Source organism: Ovis aries, chromosome 15 (assembly GCF_016772045.2).
Source record: "Ovis aries strain OAR_USU_Benz2616 breed Rambouillet chromosome 15, ARS-UI_Ramb_v3.0, whole genome shotgun sequence".
Classification (NCBI taxonomy): Eukaryota; Metazoa; Chordata; class Mammalia; order Artiodactyla; family Bovidae; genus Ovis; species Ovis aries.
In genome coordinates, this window is record NC_056068.1 from 1,084,397 (window position 1) to 1,112,049 (window position 27,653).

Sequence of the window (27,653 nt, forward strand, 5' to 3'; positions counted from 1 at the left end):
TAACACCCACTCCACTACTCTTGCCTGGAGTATCCCATGGACAGAGGAGCCTGGAGAGTCCTAGTCCACAGGGTTGCAAAGAATCGGACACAACTGAAGTAACTTAGCACATACACATAGTATTCTATAGTATCTATGTGCCAACATTTATTTTACCAAAAGATTTCTGATTTCTCCCCTGCAGGTAACACTGAGATAAATTACATCTCATTCAAATCTCTGTCTCATTACTGTCTTAAGGAAATTTCCTAGGGCTGAATTAAAGGGCAAATCTTAAGCCTCTTGACATACACTGCCAAAACGCTTTATAGTACAGCTGTTCAAACTCAATACTCTACCAGCAGGGTACTAAATATCTTTAACAAATCATTGCTACTTTGACAAATAAAAAATTAATTTGAGTTTCTCTGAGTATCATAGGTTAAATACCATTTTCATATGCTTATTAGCCATTTGTATTTCTTCTGTGAACCACCTATTCAGGTCCTCTGTTCATTATTTTATTGAAATGTTTAGTAATCTTCTTAAGATTCATAAGAGCCTTTTAACATTATATTAAGAATATTAACCTCTTATTCTGCCCACATACAAGTATGTTTTCCATGTCAGTACTATGTCAAAAAATTTTGTTTTTTTGACAATCTGACATGCAAACATTCAAAATTTTCATGTAGTCAAATCTAAAGAGTTTTTCCTCTGCTTTTATGCTTACAGGAACTGCATTTTCTAAGTGAAATTCAAAATCTCAATCAAAACTTACTAAAAAATTGAAGTAGACATTTTTGTCCTATGAGGTTCATTTTAAAGCACTTAACATTCACTAGGTATCAATCATTTTTGAGACTGTATTCTAGACACTTATTAGACATTTTATAACGTGATCTCAATTTTAGAGATGAGGAAACTGAACAAATCACAGAAGTAGTGATTTCCAAGAAAGAAATGCAGAGCAACTCTTAAGGAGAGACTATCTAAATATTAGGTTTTTCACCCAACATTATTCACCTCTTCATCGATTTTATCTTCTAGTGCATCAATATGACGTTCTTTAAGAAATCGCTGTGTTTTTTCCAACTGATATTTCACTAATTCCTCTATGGCATCTTTTTCTTCCTTGTCCACAAATTCTTGTACTGCTTCACCCATTCCCCTTTCTGTTAGAAGTGAGAGCTGTACGTTCTGTAAGAGACAGAAAATAGTATTTTCTGATGCAGAAAACAGTATTTCCCCTACAAAACAATTCTATATGAGTAAGGAAAAATACAGAATCAAGGAAAAAGACAAAAAGTTATCTAGTTACTGGAGGAAAAATGAAGCAAAGCAAAAGAAACCAAAGGACAGTAATTAAGCCTAGAAATATTACGGGCCAACAACAGCAAAGTATAAACAAGAAACAGGAGTAGAGTTCAGGGCTTATGAAAACAGAGAGGCCTGAGTGGGACGGAGTGCAGAAATGGGAGCTGACTGATGATCAGATTAGGTTGACCAGCGTGGAAGGCAGAACTGTTTGCTGTTTAGTCATTTAGTTGTGTCTGACTCTTTGTGACCCCATGGACTGTAGCCCATCAGACTCCTCTGTCCATGGGATTTCCCAGGAAAGAATACTGGAGTGGGCTGCCATTTCCTTCTCCAGGGCAGAATAGTGGCCCCCCTAAAGATGTCACATCCTAACCTCTGGGACCCATGAATATGTTACATAGCAAAGGAGAATTAAGGTTACAACCAGAATTAAGATTGCTATCAGCTGGATACAAAACAGAGATGAGCAGGGACTATCTGGGTGGGCTCAGTATAATCACAAGCATCCTTCATAGCAGAAGTGGGACACAGAAGGGAGTCAGAGAGATGTATCTGGGGAAAGACAGCAAGGCAGAAACATCGTTGTTTGCTTTGAAGATGGAAGAAGGGGCCTTGAGTCAAGTAAGGTAGGAACAGTTAGAAGCTGGAGAAGCTGAGAAAATTAATTCTACTCTACAGCTTCCAAAAAGGAACACAGTCCTGCTAATACCTCAATTTTAGTCCACGGAGAAGAGTGAATTTCTGACCTACAAGATTGTTAAAATAATAAATTTACATTGTTTTAAACCACTAAGTTTACATTGTTTTAAACCACTAAATTTATTTCGGCAGCAACAGGAAGATAACATAATCAGAGGATCTCAGAATGGCATATACTTATGATAATAATAGTAGCATCACCATCCTGCGGCTATATAATAAAGCAATTCTGAAATTACATCCTGATGCAAGAAAATTAAATCCCGGATTCAAACTTATGTAGCAGAGGTAAAAAGAAAGGATAACAACAATAATACACAATAATTGCGGTGTTAATATCTAACATTAATTAAGCAGTTATTTTTCTTGATATATAATAGCTATAAATGAGTGTAACTGATTATCACCCTACTTACTTCATGAAAACATTCTGAGGATTCATTTTGTTTAAACTGTCAATTATACATATCCTAAATTGAAATCTGTTATTATAAGATCACCACTAATTCAAATGGAGAACTGTAATTAAGAAATTACCTTCTCTGCAGTTTGAAAATACTGTTTTACAAGGTCTTCAACCCTTAGTGTTGTTCCTTCTGAGGGTTTTGAGATGAATTTGCCAAAGTTGATCTCTTCTCCTAGAAAAAACACATCCATGAGGAGAAAAAATAACAGTTTCTATTTTAATGATGAGGCCTTCCTGGTGACTCAGTGGTAAGGAATCCACCTGCCATTTCAGGAGACGTGGGTCCAATCCCTGGGTCAGGAAGATCCCCTGGAGAAGGAAATGGCAACCCACTCCCTATTCTTACCTGGAAAAATCCCACGGATAGACTGTAATCCATGGCAGACTACAGTCCATAGACACAACTAAGCGCACACAGACACCTTAATGTTAAAGTACCCAAATTCAACGCACATTCCTGTCAGTAGAGGAGATATGCCCAAACTTTATCAACTGTCAGCTTGCTCAACGTAGTAGATTTTGAGACAAAAATATGGCATTTTTGCTAGTTTCAAGAGTCTTTCCCCCCAAGTCTCTACTTCTTTTCCTGATCTCCAAGTAACATGTCTCTTGGCTCCATCCTCAAGAGTGGTCCACAGATCTCTGGGAGTCCCCCATACTGCTTCAGGGGGCTCAATAGTAACACGAAGACGTTATTTACGTTTTCCACAGTATTGCCACTTACACTGATGATACAAAAGCAGCCCTGGGTAAAACTGCCAGTGCCTTAGGATGAGTGGTTCTGAGCTCTACTAATAATCATCACCTCATATTTACAGTTCAAAACAAGACAAAGCAAACAGCCAGTTTCACTAAATAATATCCTTGATGAAACAGCAAAAATTAATTAAATCTGAACTCATAAGTACATATCTGTTTAATATTCTGAGAGATAAATGGGAAGCATGTATAGTAAAGCAGATTTACTGCATTCTTATGCAGGATGGTTGTCTCAAAAAACAGTAGGTACAGAATAAAAAGAGTACTGGGTAAGAAGTCAAAAAGCATAAGGTCTAGTAATATGCTCTGTTCATAACTTCTGTCAGGGAGAATGAATATTAACTGTCCAGCAGGTGTGCGACATGGTGTGGAAAATACAATAACATGTTAGGAGACAACCCATAATAGCTAATGATTACAATGAAAGGTGGTAAGTGCTACAACAGAGCTGAGAAAAAAAAATATGACACACCAAGAAGAAATGAACTATTTCTTCCCCAAGAAGACTGAAAATAATGTGCAGATAGCAAACGCTATTATCATTTGACTCAAGACTTGCAGAATGAGGAAGACTCAATAAGCAAAAAAAGAGAAAAAAAAATATCTTAGGCAGAGGGAAAAGTTTATGCCATGGCTTACAGGATAGAGGCACAAAGTTCAGCATGCCTCTTGCAAAGCAGTGAGGACAAGTAAATAGAAATCCTTTTTGAATTTCAAGATGGGAGAATCAATATTACTTCATAAATATGATTACTACATTTTACTATGCCAGACACTATGTTAAGACCATTTACATACAGTATATCTTCCAATCCTCAAAATAGTACTATGAGGCAGGTATAGCTATTATCCTAATTTTGATGACAAGAAAACTAAACATCAGAGAGATTAAGCGATTTGCATGATTTCACACATGTAGTTGAAGTAGCAGAGCTGGCCAAAACAAACAATTTCATGCTTTCAATACGATACACGAAAGGGTCATTGTTTCCATTTGGCAATTAATGTTTAAGCAAAAAAGGGATCATCAGAACAAAACTGACTATGGATGAAACACAAATAAATAAGGAACCAGTTCTAAACTCCATATTCTCACAAATGCTATACCAATAAAACTCCAAGGAATTGATAAGAATGAATGATTAGAGTAAATCATCATCAATAACTAGCTAAAGTTAACAGCATAAAAACCATTCTCTGATATGGATTGTTTTCCCCTAAAACAGTATTCTATGAGCTCTATTTAAATATCCAAATGACTATTTCAGGCTGAATTAACAGTATACACCATTTTGATCACAATTTAACTATGAAAATAGAAGCTCATTAAATCAGGGTTAATAAAAACCAATGCGGTGTACATGTAAACAAGGGACATATTAATTCTGACTCAATAGTTCTAAGGAGAAGAGCCACTGTATTTCAATATTTATTATGAAGAAGCACTATTTCAGTCAGGTAACCTGTTTTTGATAAATGTTAAAATAAAGGCAATTAGTTTTCACAAAACTTAATTAGCCCTTAAGTATATATCTTTTTAATATTCTGGGACATCTCTTAGGACTAGAATCTTAAATCACATATGCTGTGAAGTTGAAATATTTAGCTGTAAAATTTAAGAGTATATTCTCTAAACATTTAGAATATATAGTAATAATATATATGTAAACACTAAATCTATAAAATATGTGTTACTAATCAGCAGCATGTTTAAAAAAAAACTACGAAAGCCATCATTTCTTCACTGATAACCGCAGGTTTACAAGCGATTGCCATCTAGTTTTTGCCTGCATGCATGTGTGTTTAGTCACTAAGTTGTGTCTGACTCTTTGTGAGCCCATGGATTCCTCTGCCACGCTCCTCTGTCCTTGGGATTTTCCAGGCAAGAATACTGTATTGGGTTACCATTTCCTTCTCCAGGGAAATCCTCCTGACCTGGGATCAAATTTACCACAGGTGGCTCAGTAATGCAGAAGACATGGGTTTGATCTCTGATCCGGGAAGATCCCACATGCCTTAGAGTAACTAAGCTCGTGCACCACAACAATTGAGCCTGTGTTCTAGAGCCCGGGAACTGCAACTACTGAGCCTATTTGCCAAAACTACTGAAATGCAAGCACCCTAGAGCCCTGAGCTCTGCAACAGAGAAGCCACAGCAATGAGAAGTTCCCATACCCCAACTATAGAGTTGGCCCCGCTCGCCAAAACTAGAGGAAAAAACTGCAAAGAAACAAAGACCTTGTATAGCCAAAAATATACCTTAAAAAGAAAGGTGCTAAAAATATCTTAAAAAAAAAAAGATAACCAGCTTACCTGTGTTTTCCTTTTGTTCTCTGTGCCTGAAAAAATGGATAACATCTTTTGGATTAGCTACCCGATCCACAAATTTCTGGCTAAAGCGAAGAACACTGAACGGTTCAAAGCCTCCACTATAGTCCACCTGGAAATAAAGAACAAGTTACAAAGGCTAGCAAACAACAGAGTACCAATTTCAGTATTTATGGATAAAACTTTTAAGTTAGTAGTGTATGTTAATGTTCTACAACTCATTTTAAAGATCATCATGATGTTACACAATTTATTCCATGAAAAAATAAAGATTCAAAGGTTTATGCTTCTTCAAGACATTGTTTGATGGAATCAAGGTACAGCAAGAATTCCCACAATGTCAGAATCACTGTATCTCCCCATGGTAAAAACTAACAGTCTAGGAACCAGGAATATCATCTGTAAAGGATGTGAAATTTCTAAACAAGTTTTCTTAAACTTTTAAAACAGATATCCAAATAGAATGCTGGCACTAGATGTATTTATTAATTGGTTTATCACGTAAGGATAAGCTTTCACATCAGACAAAAATAAACATTGGGAAAATCCATGGAGGAAAAGATGCAAGTCTGTGAGCTTTGAGAAATGATCACCTCCAAAACATGGGACAGTCATCTCTTGGTATTTCAGGGGGATTGATTCCAGGACCTCTGGCTGGGAACACCAAAGTCTGCAGATGCTGAAGTCCCTTGTATAAAATGGCACAATTCAATCAGCCCTCCATATCTGCAGATATGAAACTGCAGGTACAAGAGGGCTCACGATTTCTATTTAGAAGTAATAATGGTTCTCAAGGCAGGCTTTTTTTAAAGATGTCTCTTATGGCACCAAGCCCCTTACAAAGAAAAACACCACATCTCTTCCTAACAGATATAATCATTTTCCTAAACCAGCTGTTCTCAAAGGATGCTCTGGGAACCAGCACTGTACCACATTACCAGCCTCTCCAGACTACACCTAACCTCCACCCAACTTATACTCTCTGTCACACTTAGCACTAGCTAAGATTCTGTCACATATTTGCTATTTGTTTATTGTATCTCTTCTCACACCTCCATCTCCTGAAAGCCTTGTCTATTTTATCATCACTGTCCACCCCCCACTCTCATATATGAAAAGAAGGCACTCAGTAACTCAATAAACATCTGTCCACTGAATTAGTGAATCAGTGAGGGTCATCTAGCCAATACATTTTGGAATACTACCTACAGGAAAATATTTCTTCTTTTTATCATTAATGAGTTAGTAATGTGTTTGGGAAAGGAACACCAATTTTCAATTTAAGTCTGATTAGTTTTAACAGTATCAGGCAGACACAGATGAGAAACATGGTGCTTCTGCCCTGATAGAGAGATCTGTGTGGTTCTCTTGAAGCAGCTAAGTTTCTATTACCCAGATAAACCATCTCTACAGCTGCCATGTTCTAAACCAGAAAATGCCAAATGCTCAAGCTAGGGAGTCTCCCCAAAACATATTTTTAACAACTGAACTCCAGGCTAGTTTTATTTGTAATTTTCTTTTTCTAAACGTTAAAAAATTATTCACTGAAGTGTCCACAATGTCTAAGTACTCTACCAAGGGCCAGATATAACATAAATAAAACAGCATCCTGGTTGGAAAGAAACTAAGAAGCTGGCTAGGAAGACAAACCATGTAAAGAAGTAGCTGCAAGCAGAATCTGAATAGTACTGTAAGAAATATGTACAGAGGAGATTGAGGACACAAAGAAGTAGCGATTCTGAAGGGATGTCAAGAAAAGTTTCTATTGAAGAGGGAAGCTTAAGTGAGTATTAAAGGGGATTACTTCAGAAGAGAAGTACATCCCATGCAGCAGGATCAGCGTGAGCAAATACGCTAAAGAGTGAAATAAACTCCACTAGACTGAGGTGACTTAGCAGCAGCAGCAGGCCTAGGAAACAGCAACTTTCAGTCAGAAACTGGAGTCCAGGAGGTGCTGCCAGGAAACAAGGTAGAAGCAATGAGGTCGGTTTAGACCAGATCATGTCAAGTCTGGAATGCCACATGAGAGCTCAGGCTCGTTCTTGTTAGAGTTGGGATGTCATTAAGTCGTTTTCAGCAGGAAAACCATGCAATATCATATTTTAGAAAGACAGTGTTGGCATTAGTCTGGAGAGGCCAGGAGGAAACTGGAGCAGAGTCAGGTAGGAAGCTGCAGCGGCAGGCCAGCTAAGAGAGCGTCCAGGCTCAGCTACAGCAACGACAACGAGATGGAGAGAATTCACTCAGACCTAGGAAGCACATACCCAGGGACAAGAGACCCAGTGGCTCAAGGCCACATAGCTACTGACAGAGCCAGAATCAAACCAGTCTGACTCTAGACTGTCCTCTTTACCTTCATCCTGTACGGCCCAGGGCTTCTCAAATTGTCATGTGCATATAAATCTTTGGGGGATCCTGTTAAAATGCAGTTCAGTGGGTTTAATATGGAGCCTGAGATTCTGTATTTTTAAGAATTTCCCAGGTGATGCCAGTGCTGCTGCAGTTTAAGGGCCATATCCCTTGGGCACAAGGCTTTAGAAGGACTCTTGTACTCCAACAAGGAGGTCTCAGGGGTAGGTCAAAATTTGGGAACCATCATTCTATAGGTGATCATATGCCTAGACTGGACAGAGAACTAAGTAAAATATAGGAAGGGACAAAGAAAACTTGTAGAAGAGAATGCTGAAGAGTGACTCACTAACTAAGATAAAAAAAAATCTACTGGATTTGACAACTGAAGGTTGCATTTTCCACCTGAGATGGTGGTGTCACAGCCTTGATTATAGTGGACTGAGGAAGAGACTGTTATATGAGCAATATAGACAATGTATTATTTTGGGGGGAAGAAAATCAGAAAAGGGAGGAGCTAGAAGAGAAAGGCACAGGGGCGGGAAAAAAAAGAAGTCTGTTGTTATTTGTGAATATTATGATGCAAAAGATAAGCAGGTTTAGAGTCACAGGAAACACTTTGATTTCTTAGAATTTTCTAACTCTGAAATGTCAGTTCTTGCCACCTATTTATCAACCACGTGCAATTGCCAGGGACTGTTCTGGGATCTTTGGCTACATTAGTTAACAAGATTCACAAAGTTCCATGCTTCCATAGAGCAGATAGTTTGGTAGCTGAGGATAAATAATAACCAAAATAAATAAACAAATAAATTGGATGTCGTAGTTCAGGTGGATGTGTTGTGGGGAAAAAAAGAAGACGCAGAGAAGGGTAAGTGAAATCAGCAGTGCTGGAGAGAGGGCCTGGGGGTTACGATCTTAATCAGGCTGGGGTCCACTGAGGTGACTACCTGGGTGACATGAACAGACCTGGAGGAAGTGAGCAGGTCTGATATGCCCGAGGCACTGCAAGAAGTCTGAGTGCCTGGAAGGAGGGGAGAGTGGAGAACCGCAGGCAATGAAGTCCAAGAGCTCGGCCAACCTAGTCAATACAACACTATTTAGAAATGAGGGAAGCAAGAAAACAAAAACGTCAAACCTATCAGAATGAACTAAAATGGATAGCCAACAAGGACCTACTATATACAGAGTACATGGAACTTTACCAATGTTATGTGACAGCCTGGATGGGAGGGGGATATGGGGGAGAACACATATATGTATGGCTGAGTCCCTTCACTGTTCACTTGAAACTGTCACAACATTTTTATTTATCTATACCTCAATATCAAATAAAAAGTTTATAGAAAGGAATGAAACTACAATTAAATCAAATACTGGCTGCTTTATTATTTTCTTCACCAATGACGACAGCTCTTTTTACTATACGTACTCTCTTTGCTACTTTACCAAAAAAAAAAAAAAAAATCATGTAAACTGTACAAAACTCTCCTTTGAAAATCAATAAAGCTAAATTCATCTAAATAGGACTTACTCGCAGTCGTATAAGAGGCTTCTCTGGCTGTCGAGAATTTCCCAGACGTTCCCGTTCTGCATTTTCAAGCATTTCTTCAACCTCAAAATAAAGATATTGTCATGACTAGGGGGAAGAGGTACCTCTGGCTGGCATCTGGTGGTAGAGGTCAGAGAGGACTTGTAAAAATCCCACTGTGCACAGAACAAGCTCCCACAACAAAGCATTTCCCAGTCTAAACTGTCAGCTGTGCCAAGGCTGAGAGACCCTGAGCTCCCTGAGTAGGCAGGGACAATCCACTCACTCATGCTCCATCTCCCGCGCCTGAGAGATCAGGTTCAGGGACAAGTACATGACCTCAGTCCAGGGAAACTCAATGTTTAAGGGGTTTATCTGGAACCACTAGGAAAAAAATGATTCAGCTGTAAAGGCAATGTAAGTCTGTGGGCCACCGCATGACAGACTTCCTTATAGTGAAGCTTAAGATAAAAACCACAGGACTGGGTGGCACAGGACTAAACATGGAAACAGAGACCGAAGGGCCTGCTATCTTAATTTGAGTTTCTGAATCTGGTCATCTTGAAACCAGCAAACCTAAACCTTTCAGTTATATGAGTTACATGAAGCTAGTAAAGTTGTGACATTGGGTGAGTTACTTTAAGGTTCAGCTCCAGTGGGCGTTTCTGCAGTTTAGTGGTTATCACATTTGCCTCACTTTAAGGTTCAGCTCCTCTTTCTGTAAAATGTGGATGGTAGACTCTACCGTCCTATAGCATTGCTAAGTGGATTAAATGCAAAACGCTGTCAACAGTGTCCGGAATATACAAGCAATGAACAGCAGTGACAATTATCATTATCATAAAAAGCAGAAGAGCATACGCAGAGTAAGAACTGAGTAAGTGTTAGCAATTAATGTTACATATGAACGACTTCTGTTCCAACAGCAAATCTGTAAGTCTAATTTGTTCGTTAAATCCAACAGTTATCCTAGGTACTCAACTAACACAATCGGCTACATAATCCTATACTGTAATAGGGTTCCCAGCTGGTGCTAGTGGTAAAGAACTCGTCTGCCAATGGAGGAGACATAGAGATGCAAGTTTGATCCCTGGGTCAGGAAGATTCCCTGGAGGAGCGCATGGCAACCCACTCTAGTATTCTTGCCTAGAGAATCCCACGGACAGAGGAGCTTGGCGGGTTACAGTCCAAAGGGTTGCAAAGAGTCAGACACAACTGAAGCAACTTGGCACACATGCACAAATAGGTTTATAATACTTTTCATACAAAAATACATAAAAACAAACACAAAAAAATAAAGAAAACATTTTTAATCTTAAATGTGGCACTTTGAAAAGTACAACAATACCAGCTACATCACTGCTGCTTTTACTCTTCCTTCCAGACATTCTTCAGCTTGAAATAAAGATACTGTATTACCATACTCTATACAGTGATTGTGGTGGTTTAGTCGCTAAGTCATGTCGGCCTCTTGCGACCCCATGGACTATAACCCACCATGCTCCTCTTGCCTGGGAGTCTCCAGGCAAGAATACTGGAGTGGCTTGCCAGTTCCTTCTCCAGGGGACCTTCCCAACCCAGTGATCAAACCCATGTCTCCTGCACTGCAGGCAGACGCTTTACTGCTGAGCCATCAGGGAAGCCCTCTGTACAGTGCAGTACACCAGAGTACAGCCACTGCAGAGGATGCATGCATGTGACAATGTACAGCAGACATGTGAACTAATTTAAGTGATGGGACATGCAAACGCATGTCTGCATCTTTCAAAGTTTGCAACTTGAAGGTTCATGTGTAGACTTACTGTATTAAGATGTCAAGTTCCATATTATCAAATGCATTCATCCAACTTCAAAGTAGCTCAAGAAATTCTGCAGAGGTTTAGGGATGGTGATCTGTATGGGAGGAGGTATGGGACTTACACTGAAGTGACATGGTCCCTGTGCTGTGTTTAATCACTCAATCATGTCTGACTCATTGTGACCCCAAGGACTGTAGCCCACCAGATTCCTCAGTCCATGGCATTCTTCAGGCAAGAATACTGGAGTGGGTTGCCATGCCCACCCCCAGGGGATCTTCCCAACCCAGGGATCAAACCGAGGTCTGTTGCATTGTAAGCAGACTCTTTACCATCTAAGCCACCAAGGAAACCCAAGAATACTGGAGTGGGTAGCCTATCCCTTCTCCAGGGGATCTTTCCAACCCAGGACTGAACCAGGATCTCCTGCATTGCAGGATAATCTTTTACCAGCTGAGCGACCAGGGAAGCCCTAGCAGACACATTTTAAGATTTTATCTGGAGGTAGATTTCAGGGTGAGAGGATGTGTGAAGGAGATTACTAGGCTAAGGTTCTCGTCATCTACCATAGTATCCTGCGATTCCCCAATCAAAGTTACTGCTTTCATTAATAAAATGAACAAATTATCAAATGAGGATAAAAAAAGAAAAGCAATTATACATGCAACTCTGAGGAGGAGGAAAGGATCTGGGAGGGGAACTTAAAGTTTCCTCTATATGTAGCATTCTTCCATCTCAAAGACTTAAAAAAAAACCTTCAATACACCTAAACTCATTTACTGAACAGTGGTTCCTTAAAGGTTTCATGAGAATGTAGCAAATGTAATGTCTTCCCTCTAGTCTACTGAAGTATTTAATTCAATGTAAATAACCTCTCAACTAAAATAGATTTCATTGACCTTTATCTAGAAGAATTACCTTCTCCAAGCAGAAGTTCTGTATGACTTGCGTTACTTTAGGATTATCTGGGTTAAAAATGTCTGGATGATCAGCCAGAACAACATCATCCATGAAAAACTGCCTCACTGTTCGGAGAGGAATTTTCTGCATATTCATCTTCCTTCCTTTAATACGCAGCAAACCAATGTGTCTGAAATGAGGAGGGAAATGAAAACCTAATCACATTGTACATTTCCTCATGAAGATGTGCACATCAAAACGATCATATTTGTTAATGTCTACAAAATCCTTAAAACCTCCCCTCCTTAAAAAATGTTTAGTAATTTGATTTTGTTTTTAATATTTATTTGGCTGTGGACTTTCTAGTTGTGGCATGCAACACTTAGTAGTTGTGGTGCCTGGGCTTAGTTGCTTCGTGGCATGTGGGATCTTAGTTCCCTGATCATTGATCAAACCTGTGTCTCGCACATTGCAAGGCAGATTTTTAACCACTGGACCACCAAAGAAGACTTTTAGTAATTTGATCTTAATGTTATATCACAGGAAAAAATGTAAACATTCTTCTTCCCCAGAATAAAATCTACTCATCCATCAACTTTCCTATAGCATTCTAACTTAAAATTTAATTAATAAAAATGTTAGCCTTGAATTGGCCTAATGAACAGCAAAATCATTAATACCACTGGGGTATTTCACTCCTGCTGAAAACAGCTTAAAATCTAGGAAAATAGTAATAGTATATGGAATAATCAGTCTTTATAAATAAATTTATCATATAAGTAACAGCACCATCAGTACTTTTGGCCTATGAGATGATCAGATTATTATAGAAAATATTTTTAAGAATTGATTTGGAAAATATAATCATTACTTACTTCTTTACAGCTTCTCCTGGGGAAAGAGACGTGACCACTGAACTTCCAGGCTGTGACACGTAGAAGAGCTGCTGTTCATTTTTGGTTGGAGCTATTTTACACTCATGTTCATGGCCCCAGATAACAAGATCGATGAAGTCATCCAAAAACTGCTCTGGAATGAAGTTGGTACTTCCATGTTTACTCCTATGCCAAGATTTTTAAAACTAAGTATTACAAATATCTACAGATATAAAACAACTTCATAATAAGTCTTTCTCCAGTCACTAAAGCTTTATTATCCCTTCTATAAGCCAGAAAGTGTTCGAGGGGTTGGGGATACAAAGATAATATCTAATTCCTAATCTCAAAGGGTTTACAAGCTTGCAGGACACAGACAAGTAAAAGCCTCAAAAGAGAAAGCAGTCAATTCTACAGAGGCAGGTCACAAAAGGTAAAGAGGAATAACTCCCCCTGTGGGAAAGCCAGAAAAGCATGAGCTCTAGAAAGAGTAAAAACCTATAAACTGGTCTGAGTGTACACCAAACAAAACACAAAAGATGACAGTGAATTTAACCTAAGCTTATATGTCCCCTCACTTTTAACATGTTTCTTTTACTGATTAAAACAATGAGAATGTCAGTCTTATATAAGAGATAAGAGTTTTCAATATTAAGTAAAATATTGTATGAATGTGATTTCCAAATCCTTATTTTATACCTAGTTTAGCTGCTATTATTAAAAGATATCTGAAAACCCAAAGAGAGGAAAATAAGAAAAAAATTCTCCACAATATTGATTTATATCACTGAGAATTTAAGTACAAGTGTTCAACAACTTCAACCAGCATTCAACTGAGGCAAGCCAACATTCATTCACTCAACAAACATTTACTGAGTGTCTGTATGTGTCAGGTTTCCCAGGTCTCTTCTAGATCCTGAAGACACGAACAAAGTCCTTGCTCAAATGGGGGAAACTAGCAATAACACAATATGCTCATGTATATGCATACACATATACATATATATATCTATGTTTTTTATATAAAGTTTTGTCAGATAGTGATAGGGGCTATACAGAAAAATAAAGGGAAAAGTTACATGTAAAAGGGAGGCTACTATACACAGGGTGGTCCAGAAAAGCCTCTCTGACAGGAGACAAGTAGCAGAGCATGGAGATGAGGGACCAGGAATGCCCGAGACCTAGGCAGAGCGAGGAAATTGATGGCAACGGCACTGACATGGGAATGTTTCCAGTGAGTTCAAGAGCAGCAAGGGGACCAGTGTAGCTGAGCAGAATGAATGCACGGAAGAGCAGGAAGTGAAATCAAAAAAGCTCATGTATCTAGGAATGTTTATGTAAAAAAACACTTTTATGTAAAAAAAAATGTATAATGCTATCACAATGACTGAAGAGAGCAGAATAACTCAAATAAACACGATGTATGTGTGCCTTCCTGGAGCACAGGAAAAGGGAAAATTACGCTGGTGGGTTGACTCTGACTTATGACACAGAAGCCTATTAGAACATCCTTGTGGAAATGTTTTGCATGACAAAATCTGTTTAGGGTTTACCTTCTTTCGCTGCAAGAAAAAGAAAATTGATCAACATATAGAAACAAATAGGAAATAAAGTAAAATGTAAAAGGCTCAAAAATTCTTGCTCTGTATGAGAAAATCAGTTTGTTTTTTTTACAAGGCCCTGAAAACATACTTACCCAGAAAACAATAAGAATGTAAGAATGCTGAAGGTGAAAAATGACCCTAACAGCATTATAATAAAAACCTATTATAATGACAATGAAGGGATAGGGGAAAAGGAACTGACCTAAGTAACTTTAGAAAGTGGTGTTTTTTACTAGATATAGTTTAAGGCTATGGACTAAAATAATACACAAACACTGAATCCTGGCTGGCAAATTTTCTCAATTTTAAAATTACTTTATATGTGAATTAAGATTAAAAAAGTAAGTAAACATAAAGATGATACAATCCAGGTTTCTGTTAGAGAATGAAGCCTCAAATAAGGGAGAAGACAAAAATGAACCCTGTAGGGCTGGATTCAAATCAGTATGAACTTGCACTAGGGTTTTTTGTTTTTTTTTAACACACATATTTGTTGTTCAGTCGCTCAGTCATGTCTGACTCTTTGCGACCCCATGGACTGCAGCACGCCAGGCTTCCCTGTCCTTCACCATATCTGGGAGTTTGCTCAAACACACACATACATACAAATATGTATACATGAATTAGTAAATATACACATATTCCCTTAACTCTAGTCATGAGGGCTATGGAGACCGGCAGTAGCACTAAGCACACTTAGTGGCCATATCTGGGTTTCTAAATACCACTCTCCGATGAAAGCAATTAGGGCTCCTTGGCGAAGTAGTTGATTCCTGGGCTTGGGAGAAAAATACAAGAGGAGCCTGGAGCAATTTGTAGGACTGGAAGGTTAATGACATAGTTCAAAAAAACAAAAAGGAAGAGGGCTTGCTGAAAGAGCACAGAAGCCGATATAAAAATGCTCTCAATGGTCAGAGTTGAAACAAAGTAAGCAACAACAAAAACTGCTAATACTGGATTGTACCTCAAAGAATAAAATAAATATTTGAGTCTAAAGTAACATAAATGAATGGAATGAATAAGTAAATAAATGAGAATGACAAATTTTCCTAACAGAAGACTTTCAGTCAATAATTATAGACAGAATAAGGGAAATTTAAAAAGTTACAAACACCATCACAGCATTAATTACTGGAAACAAGATGCACCTTCAGTTTAGTTCAGTCACTCAGTCGTGTCCGACTCTTTGCAACCCCATGAACCACAGCACACCAGGCCTCCCTGTCCATCACCAACTCCCAGAGTCCACGCAAACCCATGTCCATTGAGTCGGTGATGCCATCCAACCATTTCATCCTCTGTCGTCCCCTTCTCCTCTTGCCCTCAATCTTTCCCAGCATCAGCATCTTTTCCAATGAGTCAGCTTTTCATATCAGGTGGCCAAAGTATTGGAGTTTCAGCTTCAACATCAGTCCTTCCAATGAATACCCAGGATTGATCTCCTTTAGGATGGACTGGTTGGAACTCCTTGCAGTCCAAGGGACTCTCAAAGAGTCTTCTCCAACATCACAGTTTAAAAGCATCAATTCTTCGGCACTTAGCTTTCTTCACAGTCCAACTCTCACATCCATACATGACCACTGGAAAAACCATAGCCTTGACTAGACGGACCTCTGTTGGCAAAGTAATGTCTTTGCTTTTGAATATGTTAGCTAGGTTGGTGATAACTTTCCTTCCAAGGAGTAAGCGTCTTTTAATTTCATGGCTACAATCACCATCTGCAGTGATTTTGGAGCCCAGAAAAATAAAGTCAGCCACTGTTTCCCCATCAAGATGCACCAGTGGATGCTAAAGCCTGTGGGTCAAAGTCTAAGGAGAAACAGGATATTCATAGTCTCAATGTATTTTTCCCAATATATTATTATAAAGTAGAAGATGTGACCTTTCCAGTGGAGAAACGTGGTCTACACCACCTTAATCAAATGATCAAGATTATTAACATCACCCTTAACAGCAACCAGCCATACCATCCATTCCCCTTACCAATGCTGCCACTCCACCTCTCATTCTGGTATGGAATGGCTTCTGACTTATTCCTACTTGGGGAAAGCAGAAAGTGTAGCAGAACTGGGAAGCCTTCAGCAAGAGAAGGAACAAACTCCCTGTCTGTTACATAGAAACCAACATATCAAAACCCTGTCCTGTTTCTCCTTTGAAACTCACCATGTTTATTCAAGAATATACATAAGGCAACATAACACTGCAGCCTAAAACCTTTCTTTCACTGAGTTGTGGTGATGGACAAGTACCAGAGTATTCTACAGTCAATAAATATCTCTTCAATAAATACTATTTAATAATAATAAGAAGAAATTATATAATCAGGCCCCAAATCCCTTCAGATTCTTTTTCAATAACTTTTCAACTTTGTTCCTTATATATCATTTCACTGCCACCATTGTTACCATCTCACACTTTTTTACTATAATTATCACATAATAAATCTTGTTTCTTCAAATCTCTATTTCCTTTCAATCAACCTTATACCCTGCCACTAGATTAAATTTCTTAAAACTACCAACAAAAAAAAGCTGATCTACCTATATTTAATATTCTGGAAAAACACCTGTATATACGTACCAGGAGTAATGTATAAGAATATTCCTGTACCCACTTCAGCAGCACATATACCAAAAAAAAAAAAAAGAATGTTCCTAACAAAAAGATTAAAAAAAAAAAATCTGGAAATAACAAAATACTCATCAACAGGCAAAAAAGTTGAAACGTATACATCAGTGAAAAAGAGTTATGCTGTTAAGCAGCAAAATGAATCATAGTGACATAGGGCTTCCCTTGTGGCTCAGTGGTAAAGAATCCACCTGCAATGCAGGAGACCTGGGTTTGATCCCTGGGTTGGGAAGATTCCCTGGTGAAGGGAATGGCTACCCGTTCCAGTATTCTTGCCTGGAGAATCCCATGGACAGAGGAGCCTGGCAGGTTACAGTCCATGTGGTCACAAGAGTCAGACATGACTAATGACTGACATTTTCATTTTGAAGTAACATACTATTGAACAAAAATAAGCCAACTGCAAAATATAAAGCATGGTTCCAGTTATACCAAAACCAAATAAAGATGACTCATGAGTAAGTGTATAACTGAACAATAAAGCAAGCTATGGACAGATTAAATAAAAAGTGAAGATAATGCTTCCCTATAAAGTATGTAGAAAAAGATAGGGTCAGAAAAGGGCATGGGGTAATGTACTGCTCATGTTCCACTTCCTTCTGAATTTAGGAGCATTCATTTTATGGTTTTTGGTATTTCTTACCCATATGCTAGAAATACTCATTTGCATTAATAAGTATGAATATATACTGAAAATGATTTCAAGATGCAGTCACACAATGCCTATCTAAGTTTGCCTGATCCCGCACTGACAGCTTTCAAGGAATAAGGAACCCTTTACTAAAATATAGGTAAGCTTAGAAACAGAGATTTGGGGAACCTCAATATTTGACTCAAGAATTTTCAGAGACAAAACTTTTACCTGTTCTGATGAATCACAAATAAGTTAAACCAAGAGTTCTCATCTTCTTTGGGTCTCAACATTGTTACTTTTTTGTTGACAAACATTCGATAGAGCCTTTCATCTGGAATGGATCCTGAAATAGACATTATATTATTTTAAAAGTTTTGCTTCTAAATTATGTGCTTCTCTCAGTATCTCATTTTCCTATCAGAGAGATATTTGAAATCTGATATTATTATTCACAAATGAAAACGTTCCAAGTTCGTGCCTGACAGCTGCTGAGCAGTTGTTTTTGTTTAGTCGCTCAGTCGTGTCAGACTCTTTGTGACCCCATGGACTGTAGCCCATCAGGCTCCTCTGTTTTGTGAGATTTCCCAAGCAAGTACTGGAGAGGGTTGCCATTTCCTCCTCCAAGGGGTCTTCTCGACCCAGGGATTGAACTCGAGTCTCCTACAAGTGTCCAGTATTGGCAGAGGAAGTCTTCACTGCTGAGCCATCAGAGAAACCTGCTGAGCAGTCAGTTGCATTCAAAGGATGTTTTCCATGTCAAGCATACATACCTTCAAAATCTAGAAAATGTAGAATAAAAATCTGATTTCTATGCTCATAGTCTTATTAAAATTTTTAATAATATTGTTTCCTACTCTATTTTTTCTATGTGTACTCTTGATCTAACATATACATTACAAAATACACAGGAAATGACATTAAAAGGGGTGAGATTTTAAAATGTACTTAAAAATAATAGTTTTATATATATTATGCTTTTAAATAAAAACAGTGTGCTTTTAAATAATTTAACGATTTTTAAATAACTCTTCCTAACTCCCCAAAGGATAATCTTAGTCTAGTATAGGTCAATAAAAATAAACATGCAAATCGTAATTTTAAATGCTATAAAAGGCAAGTCAGGATGCTAAGAAGGCAATTATCAGTGGGAGGACAAGGTTACCACTTCATGGAGTGATTAAGGAAGAAAAGTCAATGCTGCAGAAGTATAAGAGCTAGAAGAGGTCTAGCTTCTAGAGAGAACTCCTAGTGCTAGCAATTGAAATGATGGTGGAATGTATGACTGGGACAAAAAAGGCAAGACATGAAAATCCAGGGCATTAGAAGGTTGATCTACTTAGCTGCAGAAATACTGAGAACACTGACAAAACTGGAAGGTAAGCAGGTAAGAAAATTGAGGTAATGGAAAGGGCAGTTTACTGGTTGGCAGTTAGCTTCAAGGATATCTGAAAAGGAAGGACAGGGGGTGGCAGCGGGAAGCAAGGAGAGCAGGGACTTGCCCTCCAGCCCTTCCACCCTAGAGCCTGTGAGAGGCCAGGAGAAAACTGCACAGGACACAGGAGCCTCGTAGGCCAGTATCACTCACAGTGACACAGCACAGGGAGCATTCAGGGACTGATGATATGAGGAGTCTGCTAACTAAAAAGGGCTCTAGAATATGAAACCCCACTCCAGTATTCGTGCCTGGAGAGTCCTGTGGATGGAGAAGCCTGGTGGGCTGCTGTCCATGGGGTCGCCCAGAGTCGGATACAACTAAAGCGACTTAGCAACAGCAGCATATACAGAGCTGGGGTGGGAGTAGCCGCTGGAGGGTAGAGACTGAGTCCAGTTAAGGAAAATAGAACAGGATGAGATAAGAGCTTGCAGAGCTGAAATAGTTTCAGCTATTGAAGCTGAAACACCAATACTTTGGCCACCTGATGCAGAACTAACTCACTGCTTCTGGCAGTGACTAAGGCATAACGGGGTTTGTCCTTGGTTTGAAAGTGTAAGGATCAATCATTTTCTTCAGATATGATCCCTAATGTTACAGTGATTAAAATATCAGGAGTGTTTTTATTTTTAAGTGTATTTTACTTCCTGCTCTATCACTTCAAAAATCAGACATAATATTTTGATCTCATCTTCTGTATCTCTGAAATAGAGATTGCCATGATGCTTTTCTACTGGCAAAATTATGTAACCTGGGCAAAGACTCTACACTTCCTACAGAAAGTATTTAAATAAACCATCCATCTTAATTATTCTTTAAAAACATATACAAAGAGAAATGAGTACTAAGGCTTCTATTATACTAAAATCACTCAAAAAATAATGAAAACTATGGGCTTCCCTGATAGCTCAGCTGGTAAAGAATCCGCCTGCAATGTGGGAGACCTGGGTTTGATCCCTGGGTTGGGAAGATTCCCTGGAGAAGGGAAAGGCTACCCACTCCAGTGTTCTGGCCTGGAGAATTCCATGGACTGTATAGTCTACAGGGTCGCAGAGAGTCGGACATGACTGAGCGACTTTCACTCACTTCACTCTTGTTGAGGTTAGTTATAGCATGAGTTTTTTCTCAATTTCCCCTGGGGTACTTTAAAACTGGTTTAACATGAAGCATAAATTTTATAATACTTAGGAAATGGCAACCCACTCCAGTGTTCTTGCCTGGAGAATTCCACGGATGCAAGAGCCTGGTGGGCTACAGTTCATGGAGTCGCAAAGAGTCGGGCACAATTTAGCAACTAAATGATACACATCAAAAACAATAAAACTATTGTATTCATATAACAAATATCAAACTGAACTTAACCAAATGAAGACACAAAAAATACACTCTGAATGCATGCTGAAAATGGTTTTCTCAGTACTCATGTATGGATGTAAGAGCTGGACCATAAAGAAGGCTGAGTGCAAAAGAATTGATGGTTTCAAACTGTGGTGCTGGAGAAGACTCTTGAAGAGTCCCTTGAACTGTAAGGAGATCAAACCAGTCAATCCTAAAGGAAATTAACCCTGAATATCAACTGGAAGGACTGATGCTGAAGCTGAAACTCCAATACTTTGGCCACCTGATGCAGAACCAACTCATTGGAAAAGACCTTGATGCTGGGAAACATTGAAGGCAAAAGAAAGGAGCAGCAGAGGATGAGATGGCTAGATAACATCACCTACTCAATGGACATGAATCTGAGCAAACTCTAGGAGATAGTGAAGGACGAACTCAGTGAGGTCACAAGAGTCAGACACAACTTAGCCACTGAAGAACAACAAACAAAAATAGTCTTCCATTCACATGTAATAAAGCCTAGCAAACAAGCTTTTACCTACTGGAAACTAAATAAATTTCATAAGTTGATAAAGCAAATTTTCAGAGCATTGTAGATGAGAGTTCTAAACAAGCACTAACAAAAATATCATGTGAGCCACCAAAACAGGCCAAATATGTAATTTTAAATTTTCTAGTAGCCACATTAAAATAAGTAAAAGAAATTGGTAAAATTAATTTTAATATATTTTATTTAACCCAATATCTGAGTAAGGTATTTTACATTTTTTTTCTGTCTTTAAAATCTAATATGTATTTTATACTTATAGCATGACTCAGTTTAGACTAGCCACTTTTCTAGTTCCTGATATCCACATGATTACTGTATTGGACAGTGTATAAAAATGCAGTTTTTCTAAATTACTCTACAGTTCTGATGTTCAGGATTCTTGTCTGAGTCTAACAGAAAAAAAAGAAAGAAAAAACATACAATAGCTACTAAGGCAAAAATATTTTTTCATCAAAACTGCTATTAAAAACAAATCTCAAGGACTATTGAAATGAAATGTCAGTCGGTCCTTCATGTCTGACTCTTGAAAACCTGATGGACCGTAGCCTGCCTGGCTCCTCTGTCCGTGGAATTCTCCAGGCAAGAATACTGGAGTGGGTAACCATTCCCTTTTCCAGGGGATCTTCCTGACTCAGAAATCGAATCTGGGTCTCCTGCACTGCAGGCAGATTCTTTACCATATTGGTAAAGAATGAAAAAGAATGAAAAATGTCCATCAAAATGTTGTAAGATTTTTTAAAGTCACCCATAAGGAATAATTAGATTTGCCTCACTACTTTCCAAACAACAACAAAGTGAACTCCAGAATTTGATTTCCTAGTTGCTTAAACAATTAAATGTTTATCAACATAAAGAGTAATATAAAGCCATCTTACCTAAGCCATATAGAGCAATTTTTGTACTTCCTTTCTGAAGCAAAACTGGACTAATGTCTATCTTCTCCACAGACAATGAACGTCCAAAGTGATTGACAAATCCAGCACAACTTAAAATATCCAGGGCGCAGAGTGCATCTGCCTATGCAAAATATTTTCAAAGAATATTACTGTATATCTAAAAATAAATAATCTGCATGTTATCACTTATTAAAAGTATACTCTGTATAGCAGTTATAAAAACCTAGATGAAGATAGTGCCTTGTCAAAACAAGATTACAATAGTAAACTATGTGCTATCCTTTTTTCTATCACTGTGAGTAGAATCACATGCTAAATGCAAAGTTAATATTTCATCAAAATTTATCATGTCTTGTCCACTGGAAAAAAAAACCATCTATATTAAGCAGACCTCTCAAGATGTGAGGAAAAAAAGACTAGCTAAATAGTGATTTATAATACATTAATGACCAGAAAAAATAAAATGATATTTTGAGATTACTTTCGGTTCAGTTCAGTCGCTCAGTTGTGTCCAACTCTTTGCGACCCCATGAATCGCAGCATGCCAGGCCTCCCTGTCCATCACCAACTCCCGGAGTTCACTCAGACTCACGTCCATCGAGTCAGTGATGCCATCCAGCCATCTCATCTACTGTCACCCCCTTCTCCTCCTGCCCCCAATCCCTCCCACCATCAGAGTCTGTTCCAATGAGTCAACTCTTTGCATGAGGCAGCCAAAGTACTGGAGTTTCAGCTTTTGCATCATTCTTTCCAAAGAAATCCCAGGGCTGATCTCCTTCAGAATGGACTGGTTGGATCTCCTTGCAGTCCAAGGGACTCTCAAGAGTCTTCTCCAACAGCACACTTCAAAAGCATCAATTCTTCAGTGCTCAGCCTTCTTCACAGTCCAACTCTCACAACCATACATGACCAGTGGAAAAACCATAGCCTTAACTAGATGGACCTTAGTCGGCAAAGTAATGTCTCTGCTTTTGAATATGCTATCTAGGTTGGTCATAACTTTTCTTCCGAGGAATAAGCGTCTTTTAATTTCATGGCTGCAGTCACCGTCTGCAGTGATTTTGGAGCCCAAAAAAATAAAGTCTGACACTTGTTTCCACTGTTTCCCCATCTATTTCCCATGAAGTGATGGGACCGGATGCCATGATCTTCGTTTTCTGAATGTTGAGCTTTAAGCCAACTTTTTCACTCTCCTGGGCCTTGCTGTCTTTACTTAGCATCACAAGAAGAGTATCTTCCCACAAATCATTAGCCACAAAAAAGATCAAAACTCATAATTCAGTTTCAACTGAACGCATGTCAGTTTTGCACCACTGTAAAGCTGAAAAATCTTAGGTCGAACCATCATAAGCTGAAGATGGTCTGTACTTCCTTATCAAACAAAATAAGATGATCTAATTTAGATTTAAAACTGTTCATGAAACAATTATTTTCTACAGTGAGATTTTTGAGATAAAAGCACCAGGTAATCTGTAAAGCATTATACAAATGTTAGGTTATTCCCAACATTTATTTATTCCTAAATGTTATTCCTTCTACTGGTTACTTATTGCTAACTTTGGCACTCAAGAAATAAAAGCATATCTCATACATCAATTATTATCTCAGATTTTTTAAAGTATCTAAAAAGCAGTATAAAAGCCTATATGAATGATAAAAAGTCAATTTGAATCTCTGAGTCAATCTGACTAAAAGCTGCAGGGAAGCAGTGGAAGAATGCTTCCCCGTAGACAAACGGAAAATTTCTAAAATTTCAACAAACTTTAAGAACACAATAATTACCCCTGTGGGATCATCATGATTGCCGTGAATACTAAACACCGGAATTGAAATGTTGAGATTGCCATCCTGGTAGTTCACCCATGGAAACCTTAAAAAAAGAAAGAAAAAATTTCTGTAAGAGACAAAAGCTCTTTCCTCCATTCTCCTCCTCCAAAAACTTAATACTGTTAGAGGCAAATTGGATTATCTAAGCTGGCAGATGACTACTAGTTTGGAGTTTAAAAAAAAAAATTCAATCATAGGCAATAATTCAAGTTTGAAAAGATCTCAAAGTACTGCACTTGAAAAGAAAACCTTACAGTATATGATGCTTGTTGTACGAACGATTTGATTATCTGAATAGTAAGCTAATAGGCTTTCAAAATTTCAAAGTCTTTGTGTTAGGTCTGTATTTGTATTGTAGAAGCAGAAGGGGAAGAAATACATCTACTCTAGAATACAAAAGACCTTGATTAAAAATTCCAGCTCTATCACTTACTACTTGTATGACAAATTTTCATACTACTCCTGGCCGTAGTCACCAAGCTGCACTTCTCAGAGGAAATGACACTAGCAATTTCTACTTTATCTGTGCAAAAATATCTTATACCTATAAAGCAAATAAATACATATTCCTTCTTCCACAAATGGCAGCACAATATAGACCTCTGGACCCTGCCTTTATCACTTAACATACTTTGTAAATGATTCCATATCAGTATATAAAGAGATTCCTTGTGTCTTTTTTTTAGCCAGACACTGTATGGATTATTACAATGTGTTTAAGTAGATACCTATCAATGGACATTTGGGCCATTTCCAGTCTTTTGTTTCACAAATGGTTGAGTACTCCTGAACAAAGGTGCCCTTGTGAGAGTGTAGGAAATTATCAGGAGGACACTGTCAGGTCAAAAAGTACAGCTACATTTGTAAATTTGATTACTGCCAATTTCCCCTGGTTGAGGTGGTATAACTTACATAATACAATGGCAATGCATGAGACCATTTCCCCTTACTCCACTAGTACAATATATGATCAAACTTCTTGAATTTTATACCAGTGATTCTAAACCCTAGCTGCACAGCAAAATTCTCTAGGGATCTTTGAAGATCCGCCAATGTCTGAGACACAATCAGGGAGATTAACTGACCTAGAGACTGGGCATCAGTATTTTTTAAGATTCTGAGGTAAAGATAATACACACCCAGGACTGAGAATTACTGATGTATATAAATCCTATAGGAAAAACATATCTCAGTGTACTTCATCTTGTATCTTTCATATTCTTTTAGTATGTTTAAATGTCACTTTATTTCCTTTTCAGTGAATGATGTCCATATTCTTTACCTAACTTTTTGTTTATTAACTCATGAATTTCTTTTAACTGACTTGAAAAAATTATTTATCTATTGGGAAAATTAGACCTTAATTTGCCTTGAATTAAAAATGTTCTTTCTGGTTGAACCTGGACTTCTGACTTCCATGGGCAGCTCTTGCCATGCAGAAATTTACAAAGACAAAAATACCAATCTTTTATGGATTCCGGATTTGTGCAATACTTAGAAAAGTCTTTTCCACATCCAGATTTTTTAAAATTCTTAACAGTTTCCTCTAGTTCTTTTATTGAATAAGCTACATTTTCCTGGAGATACGTGACACCACCTTTATCAAATACTAAATTCCCACATGTATTGAGGCTATTTCTGGAACTTCTATACTCTTCCAATTACCTGCCTATCAATTCATGAGTCATATCACATTTTTTATTAATGTAAAGAAGGCAATGGCACCCCACTCCAGTACTCTTGCCTGGAAAATCCCATGACGGAGAAGCCTGGTAGGCTGCAGTCCATGGGGTTGCTGAGGGTCAGATACGACTGAGCAACTTCACTTTCACTTTTCACTTTCATGCACTGGAGAAGGAAATGGCAACATTCCAGTGTTCTTGCCTGGAGAATCCCAGGGATGGGGGAGCCTGGTGGGCTGCCGTCTATGGGGTCGCACAGAGTCGGACATGGCTGAAGTGACTTAGCAGTAGCAGCAGCATTATAATATACTTTTTTCCAGCTATATTGTGATATAACTGACGTGCAACATTGTGTTACTTTAAGGTATACAAATACGTTGGTTTGATATATTCATATACTGCAAAATGATAACCACTGTAACTTACCTACCACTGTAATTAACACACACTCCCTTCAACAGCTGCCAGCATGTCACACAGTTACCATCTCCTTTTCCTAGTAAGAACATTTAAGATCTACTGTCTTAGAAACTTTACTAACTATAACTAATACTATGCTGTACATTAGATCCTATGAATGTAATCATTTCTTAATCAAAATTATACTTTTTGACCAGCATCTCCACTTCCCCCCCACAACACCTGGCCCTGGTAACCACCATTCAAGTCTCCATTTATATGAGTTCAGATTCCCTATACTGTGTAAGTGATATTACACATTATTTGTCTCTTTCTCTGACTTAGTTTACTTAGCATAAAGCATTCAAGGTCCATGCATATTGTCTCACATGAAATGATGTCTCTTCTTACAGTTGAGTAACATGTATGTTTTACATATACACACATATACATATTACATGTTTATCCATTCTTCCACTGATGGACATGTACACTGTTGCCACCACTGCCTTATCTTGGCTACTGTGAATAATGCTGCAATGAACGTGGGAGTGCAGACTATCTCTTCAAGATACTGTTTTCATTCCCTCTGGATATATACCCAGAGGGAGAACCACTGGATCACACGGTGGTTCTGTCTTTGAGGGGGAACCTCCAGTGTTTTCTATCGGCTGTACAAACTGGCATTCCAAATAGCGTGCAAGGGTTTTCTTCTCTCCACATTCTCCCCAATACTTGTTCTCCCTTATTTTTTTGGTGACAGACATCCTAACAGGTATGGGGTAATATCTCATTGTGGTTTTCATATGCATTTCCCCAATGATTAGTGATACTGAGCACCTTTTCCTGTACCTGTTGTTTGTTCTATTTCTGTGAAAGCTACCATTGGAATTTTGATAGGGACTGAACTGAGCTAAACACTACTTAGTAGTCCTCTTTTTCAGAGTTTCCCTATTTTTTTTTTTGGTTCTATTTTTCTACATGAATTAGTAAACTGGAACAGAAAATTATCCAAAATGTAGTACAAAGAAATAAAGTTATAGGGGATACTAAAAAGTGGGTAAGATATAATTTTCAGAAAGAGAACAGGAAAGAAGGTTTGAGAACATTTGCTACTGTTGTTTAGCTGATAAGTCATGTCCAGCTCTCTTGCAACCTCATGGAATGTAGCCCACCAGGCTCCTCTGTCATGGGATTTCTCAGGTAAGAATACTGAAGTGGGATGAAAGAAATCAAAGAGCACACGAATAGATGGAAAAATATACCATGTTCATGGATTGGAACAATCAATATAGTGAAAATAAGTATACTATCCAAAGCAATCTATAGATTCAGTGCAATCCCTATTAAGATACCAATGGTATTTTTCACAGAACTAGCACAAATAATTTCATAATTTGTACGGAAATACAAACAACCTCAAATAGCCAAAGCAAATTTGAGAAACAAGAATGGAACTAGAGGAATCAACCTGCCTGACTTCAAGCTATACTACAAAGCTACAGTCATCAAGACAGTATGGTACTGGCACAAAGACAGAAATATAGATCACTGGAACAAAATAGAAAGCCCAGAGATAAATCCATGCACCTATGGACACCTTATCTTTGATAAAGGAGACAAGAATATACAATGGAGAAAACACAATCTCTTTAACAAGT

General features: G+C 38.1%; 1 protein-coding gene across 5 annotated transcripts in view; it reads right to left on the bottom strand.

Moving 5' to 3' along the window:
• The window catches only part of MRE11 (MRE11 homolog, double strand break repair nuclease), a 78,261-nt gene that overhangs the window by 37,254 nt on the left and 13,354 nt on the right, over nucleotides 1-27,653 (bottom strand). For all 5 annotated transcript variants that reach the window (XR_009596573.1, XM_012095282.4, XM_012095281.3 and 2 more), the window contains 9 exons: nucleotides 23,867-23,954; nucleotides 22,064-22,205; nucleotides 18,097-18,211; nucleotides 13,003-13,188; nucleotides 12,146-12,317; nucleotides 9,435-9,515; nucleotides 5,537-5,663; nucleotides 2,536-2,636; nucleotides 1,006-1,179 (listed from right to left, as the gene is read on the bottom strand). Coding sequence is in view for 4 of the 5 variants with exons in the window: in XM_012095282.4 (XP_011950672.3) it covers nucleotides 1,006-1,179; nucleotides 2,536-2,636; nucleotides 5,537-5,663; nucleotides 9,435-9,515; nucleotides 12,146-12,317; nucleotides 13,003-13,188; nucleotides 18,097-18,211; nucleotides 22,064-22,205; nucleotides 23,867-23,954 (1,186 nt within the window). In the remaining variant the exon portion in view is untranslated. The remainder of the gene's footprint in view (nucleotides 1-1,005; nucleotides 1,180-2,535; nucleotides 2,637-5,536; nucleotides 5,664-9,434; nucleotides 9,516-12,145; nucleotides 12,318-13,002; nucleotides 13,189-18,096; nucleotides 18,212-22,063; nucleotides 22,206-23,866; nucleotides 23,955-27,653) is intronic.